Genomic DNA, 11,748 nt, shown 5'->3' on the forward strand with positions numbered 1-11,748 from the left:
GTTAGTATTTTATTTCATGTTTATTCTTTATGTATAATTATAAAAGTAACTAAAATGTAAAAATTATGATTATTTTATGTATGTTAAGATTAGATTAGGTAAAATAACTAATAATTTTATAATAAAAATGTTTCATGAGATACACGTGTGAGCAACTCGTGGGTAATGTAATTCATTAACGTAACGTGAGCTGCACATTCCCTGAATGATTTACAACGTATAATGGCGTGGATAGTATTTAGACACAGTTCAAAGGGAAATAAAACAATAAAATTTAATTATAAATAGATGTATACTGTTATGAATTTAAAGCTACTTAGGATAAACAAATGTAGTTTCATGTTACAATTCGAAGTCATTCTAGAAAGGAAAAATGATAATTTAGGTTTGTTTGTTTTTTTATTTGTTTTATATATAACAGATAAACTATAAAGTTTTACTTAAAAACAACGTTTGTAATGCATTTAGGAGGTTTTAGGGGTTACATAAAGGAAATTTGAGATTTTTGAGATGAGGAAAAGTATTTTTAATTTTAAAATGAAAATCACTTTGCACATGGACTATTCAAAACAAATACTCAGTATATTAATGGACAAATCTTTATTTTAGTTAAAGTATTTCACTAAAAAATATGATTTTTTTTTGTATGTGAAAGACTTGTAATATTAACTGAAAGACTGCCAAATTTTGTGATGATATACACGCTATATTGAGAGTTATAAGTATTAGATCTCTAAAGACTAAACGAGTACAAAAAGGTTGTGTGGTTGGTCAAATTGACTGAGCCCATATTGAGAGAGTTAAAGTAGATAGTTTGTTAATCACTAACTACAAACCGTTGAATGTGAACAAAATTTTAACATCAGTTTCAGTAAATATTTAATATGGTCGTTTAAGTATCTTCTACTAGAAATTAGAGAAAACCCTGGTAAATTCCACTATTTGGTCTTCAGTTCAGAATTAGGAATGGTGGCAGATGACTATAGTAGCTTTGCCATGACTCTAAAATAAGTATAACTCACTCATGGTTGAAAAGGCAAGCATGTTTGGTGGCAACAGGATTTGAACCAGAGTCCCTCAAGTCATAGGGCAACCACCCTAATCATCAGGCAATGCTGGCCTTGAAGATTACCTTTATTAATCAAAACAGTATAAATGAAAGTATAATGGCAACATTATGGTTACTTGGACAGTTAGAATAATATAAAATACTATTAATCAGAATCTAGTTTTGATTAATTGTAACATTAACAATTTAATAGTAATTTTAGTGACTAATCGATGTAATCCACTCTCATAATTTGTTTAATTGCCCAGCTCTAGTCCATTCTACTATTCATTCTGGTTGTGTAGTGTGTCAGGAGAGGTATAATCTTAGAACAAGAAGTCTAGAAAATACTGTGAATCTGTGCATAATAAGAGTGATAATTAAGTCCCACTATTTAGTCTGACAAGTTGGTCATGGATGATGTTAAATAGCTCCCTTCCCTCTAATTTTATCACTTCAAAATTATGGATGGCAAATGTAGATAGACCTTCAATAGATTTGTGCAAAATTCAACAATCATTTTTCAGTAATGATTACTACAAAAAAAAATACTTGCAATGAACAATCCAGGTATAGCCCAGAGGTTTTTAAATTATAGGCAGTTGGATTATTGAAGTTCAATCTGTATTAGCCAATACAAAATCATTAATGTGGTAATCAAGAATAATTTATTTACAATATTGTACTGACCATTTGTCCGTTATATACAAGATATGCATTTATTCAGTTCTTTATTAGTAATTAGTAAACACTTTAATATTGATCAGTATTTGGTTTTATTATGGTATCATCAAATTGATAAACATGGCACAAGTAGCATGTTGAATAACTTAAATCATCTACTTCACTAAAGTGTCCAAGACCTAGGCTAACACTCATTAATCCTACCACTACAGAAAAATTTTCAAGTTCAAGGTCTTCACCTTTTTTTAAAAATATACAAAGGGAAACCTTTTGTTTACTGAACAGCATGTTTTCAAATTATTTTGATTGTATTTTAGGTGTGTTTTGTTTCATTACTGAATTAAGATAAAACTAAAATAAGTTATATGTATTGTTTATACAATTTTTAAATAATGGCATCTATAACTGAAAAAGTACAGTCATTAATTATACTTGTCATAAGACTTTAGTACTAGGCCTACTGTATTTTTAATACTGCATTCCTTGGAGTTTTTCAAGAAGCCAAAGTATATAATAGTATTTTGACCACACTCTCCACAATATTTGTTGCCAATGTGTTTTGGTCAATACAGAGCTTGAGAAGTCAGCAGGGACACAACAAACACAGTAGTCGTCATAACACTATAAAAGTCACCTGTTAAAGCAACTGTTATGGTTGTAATGCCTTTTTTGAGTCTGAATATGATTATAATTAATTATACTTATTATAAGATATTAATATCATGCCTATTATATTTTTTTAACATTAAACTCCTCATGAAATCCCTACGGCTTTTTTTAGAAAAAGGAAGTGTGTGTAATATTTCAACAACATTGTCTGCCATATCCATTGCCAATGACATTATGTTTAACCCTTTTGCTGCGGGCAGGTTAGAGTGCTTGTCATGACCTTTTAGAGTTGTTTTCAAAATTGTATTAAATAACTTTACTATTACTTATGTAAATGGAATTGACTTCAAAATGCAGTTTATAATTCAAATTTTAATATCATATGTGTTAATTTCTTAACTTAAAAGGCAATATAAAGAAAAAATGCTAAATATCAAGTTTTGTTTCTCACGTAGCATTTCCTATTGTCTTATTGCTCAGTTTATATTTTATCATGCCTACCATACAACATGTACAGTGGTTAACGAATTAGAAACTTGAATTTGATTTACAGACAAGCTAGAGTATAAAATAAACTCCCACCTCTTTGATTTGCTGAGATGTCAATATATTTAGCCAATCTAGTAGTGACTCCTCCCACACTTTATTTTTTAATACTGCTTGTCTAGTCCCACCTACTTCTTTTGACTTAAGTGTTTACTACCAAGAGAGAGAGAACGGTTTCCTGTGTATGTAATTCTGACAGTCCTTTGTAACTAGCTTGAAGGAGAGAATCATAATTTTGCAAAACTTTTGAAGTGTAATGACTAAGTTGTTTCTCTGAAAAGATACGAGATGTTTTTAAACTCATTTATAACTTGTTTAGAAACTCAGATAAATTACAGGGGTTTTGTGTGAACCAGTATAGTAAGTTGATAATTATATTTTATAAAATGTATATTTGAAGCTACAAAAATTCTCTTCACACTCCACTCGAAAGAATAAAGAAGACTTATGGTGAGGCTTAGTATGTACGACACGAGCACAATATCTCATAACACTAAGTAATTGAAATCTTTGTTGTTGTTTTTTTTTTGAAGTATTTTTTAGTTATTCTATAAAATAACTAAAATTTAAGTATGTATTGGTTGATGAATAAGTTTGCTGAAAGGGAAATGGGATTTTATAACCATGTGCACTAATAATAACTTTTTATGCTGCTAAATTCCAAACATTCCAGAAGGATGACCAATACTCAAACTCTTGCGATATTTATTGGAATGGCTCCAAACTGTATAATAACTATAAATATAAAGTTTTATATTTATTTAGGTTTTGTAGGTTACACAATTAAAATTTGACATTTTTGAAACAAAGAAAAGTATTTTTATTCTTAATTCAAAGTTCATTTTGTACTCAGACTAGTCAAAAAAACGTTTGATATATTTATGGACAATTCTTTAGTAATAATATTTCATTAAAAAAAACTGAATTTTTTGTGAAGATACACATACTGTATTAAAAGTTATAATAAGGAAACTAATGAGTACAAAGTTGTTAAGAGGTCAATTAATTTGATCAACTATGTGTTGAGAGAGTTAATGTTGTTGTTTTTTTAATATACATATCACCATATATCTTGTAACTGTACCCATGCTACTACCTTCCCAGAAAGTAAATTGTATGAGTTGTTATAACTGAGGTACATGAGCATTATGTTGATGCGTAGTTTATATAAAAACAAAGAGCTTTTAATTGTATTTTGAAGTTCTGATCTTAACAATTTTAAGTAAGTCATAGTATTGAAAATTAAATTAAACTTTCTTTTAATTAAGCCATTTTAATTTTTCCTTCACTTTTTATTATCACACATTAGATCTGTAAATATAGACCCATAAAAAATATTTGTTTCTGGAATAAAGTTGCTTTTTTTTTTCTCTCTGCAGTTCAGGAGGAATTTTATTAGTAAAATACTGGTATATTCTGGTTAACATGCACATTGTTTGGGCTAGTACTTCACAGCTATAAGCTTGTGAAGGAAGTCTGAAATATCACATTGTCATATTCTCAAAATATGTAAATGCAAACTGGCAAACAGTCGTGTTGTCCTCTGATAATGCTTAATACCACTATATCACCTGAGAGTTAAGCCCAAAGAGTAGATAAAATTCTTCATACAAGTTATTTTCAAAAGCTGATTTTAGTACTGAGATGAAGAGAAGCAATAAAATATATGTAAGAAATAGTTTTTTAAGAAAGTGTTTGAAGATCCAAAGCAAAATGTAGTTGAATTGAAATAATAAAGCTTACAGGTACATGGTTGAATTATCTCAGTATGGTACAGATGTGTAATATCACAACAGCATGTTTGTATAAATTAATTGTAAATTAGACTACAAGTATGTGCCACCATTATTTTAATGTATCAGTAACTAAAAATGAGGCATTTAGACATTTTTGTTAAACGTGCATTTTAAACAACTAATTACAAAGTGATTAGGGCAAAATTAAAATTTTTTCCCATAATAACACTCCTCTTGATACCATAAACAAGATTTGCATTGTTACTGCAGATTTTGTATGCTTTCTATATTTATTGCTAAACTTTAATAAGTTTTGTTATTTTTACAGGAAAAACAACATCAAACTGATGAAGATAGCAGTGGAGGGGGAAGTCCACAGCATGGACAGGAACAAGGCCAGTACTCAAAAAGGCGTCCTCGTCGCTTTTATTCGCAAAATTCTTACAACAGAAGACCTCGACGAGTTCGTAGTGATACAGAAGGTAGTCAGAGTGGTGGTGATTTGAAGGTATTTAAGTTAGTTTTTTATGAATATAATGTTGTCAAACTTTTAACATTGTTCAGTTTTGTATTCATTTCCCATTGCTATTACTTTTATAAGATAATATAATATTTCATTAGAAAGCTTCTTATTAAAGCTAGATTTTGATATTGTACTTTTTATTTCTTCTGATTGATAAGTTTCACAGGATATCTGAAACAATAAAGTACTCATAAAGGGAAAAAAAAAAACTAGGAAGATATATGTAATATTAGTTACTAGCTGCAACCTGCAAAACATCTGAAGTAGTTTTCATGCCCTTTGTTTGAATTTTCTGTACTCTATCATTTTCATGTACAGCATTTAAGCTATGCTTTTTTGAGGTATTACGTGTTAGATAGATAAATCCTGGCCTATTTGAAAACGTTTTATGCGGTCAGACAAACAAACTCGCGTGGATGCAAATTTATTTAATAAAACTGCACTTAAAGTACATTAATGGTATTTATAATAACGTACAAAGTATGAAACAGTCACGAGTGTTTAGTGTATAACATAGCTTTATGAGTTGAAACAAAGAAACTCACAAAAATGAAGAATAAAACCTGTACTAAAAAAAGAAGTAGCTAAAAGGTATTGGAAATGAACTGAAGCTAAATTATTGCAAAGTAAAGTAAATGTAATGTTGTAATGAAGGCAAATTTAGCTGAATATGCAGAAACATCTGAATGCATGTTCACAAAGTGATAAGCATATGGTTTTAAATGAACTGTATCTGCATATTTTACACCTAAATAAGTCAAGAAAGTCCCCTAGCAATTGTATTTAATGTAATGCTTGCTTGCTTTTAAGGAAATTACGTGCAGGTTAAGTGTTTGTTTGTTTGAAATATGCTGCAAATAAAAAAAACCAGTTGAAATCAAAGACAATGATGACGATGACATTGTGTAGCATACTCGTTGCATTAAGATGTTTGACTAAGCAAAAAACAAAAGTTGATTATAAATGGAAAAACCAATATGTAATCCAGACATCTCGGACAGAAGCCTTTCTAATGATATGAGATTTGTAGCATTTGATCCAGAAATTTGCAAGAAACGTTCTGGACAGACAAATGCAAGCATATTACTTATATTGATAATCATAAATATAGGCCTATTAAAAACAAATCATTCATCAGTAGTAATTTGTGTAAAAGATCCTAAATTCACAAGGTGTTCTATTAGTAGTAAAATAGCCACATTTATGATTACTTAGCTTGGAGATTCTTATATTTAGGCATAAAAAAGGCTAAAAACAAATGCAATTTATAGCTATGGAAAGTATTTAATAATTACTGCCTAATATTTAAGAAACATAAATGGTGTTGTAACAGCAAAAAAAGTGTCTAACTTCAAGTAATGTTGTGATTAATCAGTATTGAATTGAAACATTGATGGTTAATTTAAGTTACCTGAAATTAAAAAGTATATAGTAGGAAAATATTTTTTTTGTTTTTAACTAATATATTTTAACGTTTTGGAAATAATATAACGTTATTGAGTATAGTTTTAATTTGTTTATAAGATTGATACCTAACCCAGCCGATGAAGCTGATTTGTTTTATACTACATGTTTATCAATCAGTATGTCATATGAATTTTAATAAAACAAAAGTGCATTTCCAGATCTTTTAATGATAGAAAATTATTTACATACCCCAATGTAATATTATTCAAAAATTTTAACATGTATATTGTTTCTATGTACTGTTTTATTTCATGCATCACCATTCTATCTGCCATAAAGCCAAAGAATTGCTGTCTTGGCTTCTGGTGCCAGGTTTGAGCATTTGTTATGTGATCTACAAATGTTTTATAAAATACTCAAGTTTATTCAAGAAGAGACAAGTGAAAATAATTTGGTTTGTCACATTTGTTTCTTACAACTTAAAGAATTTAGTGAATAGAAAGTAATTCCAGATCCCCAACTAATTTTTTTGACAAGTACTAAGTATTCTATGGATGACAGGTTGATAGTAGGTCATGTTCTCAACCACCATGTTAACAGGGTGCAACTAGATGGAAAAATAAATAATACTGAAGAATAGGATTGGGTTTAAATTACCTTTCCGTTAAACTCACCAAATGTTGCCAGTTTGAGCCAAAGTTTCTTGAATACCTTGATTGAAGAAGATAGGTAGAACTATCAAAAATATATGTAAAATGTAGGTTGTGCAAGTGTGGTATTTTATTATTTTATATAAATATGGATTTAATATAATGTTAGTTTTATATTTCTGGAGATATATGAATAATTTTGCAGTTTTATTGTTTAGGAGAATGAACCAGAAAAAAACAAAACCAACGAAATAAAGAAGATCAAAAACCATCTCGTAGGCCTCGCTTCAGAGGTAGTTCTGGGTTTTCTCGTGGTGGATCTCGTAGAGGTCCACGACAATCTAAAATGGATCCTGAAAACAGTGCAAACAACACTGCTGGAGGAGATGAAGTTTCAAACATTTCAGCTACTACACTAACTACAGAACCTGATTCCAGTACTAATGTAGCAGCTGGTGGAGATGCTGGTCAGTCTTTAGAAAATTCTGAGCTCAAACTAGCTTCTGAACTGTCAGGTGGGGGAGAATCCAGTATTGGAAACTCTACTGCTGCTTCATCTGACAACAAACCTACTAGTGAGGAGGTTAGTCTGATTCCTCATTTTCAGCTTGTAGGTCATATAATTATCTTTTACTGTCACCTAAAACTTGGTCTTACTTTGTTTTGGAAGGTACCATAACCTTTAAAGAAATTCCACAAGAGCATTTAAAAATGTTTTACATTATCAAAGACAATCAGCTTGTGTGAAGAAGGAGAAAACTCTTACAGATTTACTTTCTTTGGTAATGAAGTGAAGTTAGTGTATTGGGCATTAAGGTGGTCCTTATCTTTAAAGTTTTGATTTACACCATCTCACCCCTACATTTTGTTCCAATGTATAAATAATTCACACTCAATTATATCTGTATTAATACCATTTAGGGGTTACTCAAGTTAGATGAAATTTGGACATTATGGACAGAAAATAGTGTGCAGAGCTGGAACAGCAGACCTGAATGAAACTCTCAATTGTTGGGAATCATCCCACAGCAGTGATAATGAGGTTGGTGGATACAGTACCAATAACAGTGAGGATAGAGGAGCAATTGGGGAATCAGTACCTTCTAAACCTAAAGTGGAGATGAGAATAAATATCACTCCCAACTTAGTAGCAGCTATGCAAAGAACCAAGTTGAGGGACAGAAGGGCAACATTTGTCCTTACTGCCACAGTTCACAGCTTAGATCATGATGTATAGAAGCTAATTATCAACCATTCTTTGAGCTGATGATGTAAACATCACTTTCGTGAAGAAAAAGTGGATCATCTGCCATTGATCCTGTCTGTGGCCTGAGTAAACCAACTTTTAAGTGTTCCAAAGTTGATTTCTAGAGGCTCAAGCTTCTGCTGTGGCACATTTTCTGCAAGAGTGGTGAATCATTGATGTGTAAAGGCAACTTGCTTTGACACAACAGTATGCGACACAGGTCATAGAAATGGAGTATATATGTACCATTGAAACAAAGATTAACCCTTTCACCATTTATTCAGATGTCAGTCAGTCCCCAATGAGTGTTATATCTCCATCAAAAACTATTATAAATTAGCCATTTATTTTGCTGTATTATGCATTACGATATATAAGACACGCATTGCATATCTTGCTGTGTGTCAATACACTACCTAAATTATAGTAAAAACACAGAAAATACAACAGTCTGCTGATATCTGTGTGGGTGCCTTGCATCATCTGTTAGCTTCGGCATCAGTTGAGGGATTGTTTATATCTGTGTTTCCCACTCATTATCCCAGATGTCAGCACACCTGATATCTGGCAGTTGATTCATACTCATGATATTGTTTTCTGCTTAGATGGAAAAAAATTTTGATGGCTGTGGAGAAAAGTGAATCTTCACTGGCAATGACAATCTTCTGTCGACTATAGTTACTTTCTGCAGTGAAATGATTAAAAAAATCTTTTACATTTAACATGCCAACATCATATCTTAGAGCTTGTCCTGTCGTGTTTTTGAAGACTATCGGACTTTCCTCTGGTCTTGATATTGCAATTTTCAGTTGATTCCAGCAACCTTGGGAATGCATGGACCAGTCCAGATATGAAACTACAGCTGACCTTGATGAAGTAGCTAAAGCTGTAAAGAAAGTTAAGAACAGTGTTTGTGATAACTTCAGGTCAGCCAACTTAAAGATGATTATGGAGAACTTTCTGAGTTAGCCATAACCTTTCTTGGTGACATCCCTCCTCGTGGAGTGCAATTTATAGCACTGTAACATGCACAGTGGATGGCCAAGACATTATATGACCTCAAGGTGTTGATGTTTATGGGACAGTTTAAGCTTACTGGCCATGTGGAAAGATTACTCTGTGACTTCTGCAGATTTTTTGTTTGAATCTATTTAAGGGTATGGTTCACTGCTCCTGATGCCATTTCCTCTCTTCACAGTGATCTTAACTTTTTACTTTCAAAATTTATGTGTACAAAATTTGCTGGACATATGTGGTATCTCAATGAGAAACTCTTTGATTCAGCTGTATTCATAAAAACAAAACAAGCAATGGTAAAGGTACTAAATAAGAAGGAAGGCATAGATGAACCTCCAAAATGTGTCCATCTAAATATCAGGAAGTCTGAGGACATGTTAATTGAAGATTTTGTCACAAAGAGCACAATAGACTTCAAATGCCTCAAAATTCCATCTTGATTTCTGGATTATGACCCCAAATCATGGGAACTTGAAGAGATCTACAATGAAGAACTTTAGACAGCTCAGCACTTGAATGTGGTAAATGACAATGCCAAAAGGAGCATGGCCCTTATTGAGGATTATAATTTCATCATAACAAAGAAAAAAGAATATACAATATCTTATTAAGTTGTGCAGGATCATAAAAGATATTTTTCTAACATTAAAAGAAAACAATAACAATGCAAAAATGACAAACCACACAGTAATTATTTAATCTGAAATTTTCCCTGCAAATAAGGATCACCCTATTGGACATTCAGTGGGATTTTAGTAAGGCACCACATAAACTTCTTGGAAAGCTTGCATCTGTTAAAGCAGGAGATAAACTGGTATAAAACATTAGGTTGTTATTAATAGAATGAAGCCTAAGTGTGTTGATGTTAAAGAATGATGTATGTCAAGGTCCTGTGCTTTTCATTGAGATTGATAATGGAATTACCATTAAGTTGATTGTTTGTGGATGATATTTAATTTATTTTTTATATTATTATTGTAATGAAGATGTAGATTTCCAGAAAAATATATGGACTGTTTGAGCTGTGCTGATACCTGACATTTAGCTTTAATATATGAAAGGTTATGCATATTGGTTATCACAACAGTAATTATTCTTATCACTGAAGAAACTAGGTGGCATTTATGAGGAAAAAGATATAGGCATAGCTATTTAAAAAAAAAATCTAAATCCTTCTAGATAGTGTGTGTTAGCTTGTAATAAAACAAAGAGAATTTCAGATTCTATATATGAAATAGAATGTGAGTCTTAAGGTTACTAGTTTATTCTGTAAGATGCTGGCTACACTTTTGTTCATAACTGTGTGTTTGTAGTTAGTTTGGGTCATTATTTAAGAAAGTGTGTTGAGTTGTTAGAGGGGGTCCAGAGAAAAACTGTCTGTATGATTCAGGTTTGAAGTTGGAATTATCCTATGGGGATAGGTTTAATTTCTTGACATATTTTTATTGAAGAGGAGAAAAGCTGGGGGAAGGGACATGATTGAGATTAAGGTTGTTAAAGTCAATTCCTTAACAGTTAACAAGGACATTTTTAACTTGTATCAAAGGAAAGGAGACATTTCTGTAAGTCTTGTGCTAACCAACCATATTTTTTATATACAAGATGTTATATGATAGTGTAATTAGTCCCAGAAATATAAAATTAGCTTTTTACATCTGTTAGTTTTGATGAATGTTTGTTTGTTTTTTATGGCATGTGAGAGTTTTAAAACTGATCTTGACAGGATAATGGATAACTTGTATGTGTTGGTGAAGTAGAGTATTTGTAACAGTTTGTACAGCAAATTGGATCCAAAGCTTCTTAATATTAGATGTTAAGTAGTATAGTATATAAAGCTCAATTTATTTATGTATTTTTAAATAAGATAAAGAAATGCATAGGATAATGTTTGTGATATAAAACATTGTTTTATTTGAAACTTGAAACTACTTTTACAATAAGTTTTTGATTTCATTAAATTACTTAAGTTTTAAAGTTTAAAAACACGAGCAATCAGAGAGATTGCATGCATTTATATTGGATAGCGTCAAGTTTCACCTTCGAGAACTCAGAAAACCCTCCTCATATGCACAATGATCAATCATCTAGATCACTTTTCATAGTGTGATGAGAAGTCTCAGTCTTAATGTGCCCATGAAATTTGGTACAAATCTTGTCAAATTTTACAAAGTTATTAACCCCAAATTGGAAAATGTCCAGTCTCCCCCATTATGAAAAATGCTTCAAAGTCATCCAGAATCCCAATTTTGATCCAGATCAAATTACAATACCCTCACCCCCTT

At 31.2% G+C, this 11,748-nt stretch overlaps 1 protein-coding gene across 1 annotated transcript in view; it reads left to right on the top strand.

Annotated features, from left to right (window-relative positions):
* Window positions 1-11,748, top strand: part of LOC106459698 (Y-box factor homolog) — a 29,399-nt gene that overhangs the window by 16,367 nt on the left and 1,284 nt on the right. Inside the window, exons 7-8 of the mRNA XM_013919345.2 lie at window positions 4,952-5,131; window positions 7,422-7,786. Of these exons, the coding sequence (XP_013774799.1) occupies window positions 4,952-5,131; window positions 7,422-7,622 (381 nt within the window). The 3' untranslated portion in view covers window positions 7,623-7,786. The remainder of the gene's footprint in view (window positions 1-4,951; window positions 5,132-7,421; window positions 7,787-11,748) is intronic.

This window comes from Limulus polyphemus, unplaced genomic scaffold, assembly GCF_000517525.1.
Source record: "Limulus polyphemus unplaced genomic scaffold, Limulus_polyphemus-2.1.2 Scaffold649, whole genome shotgun sequence".
Classification (NCBI taxonomy): Eukaryota; Metazoa; Arthropoda; class Merostomata; order Xiphosura; family Limulidae; genus Limulus; species Limulus polyphemus.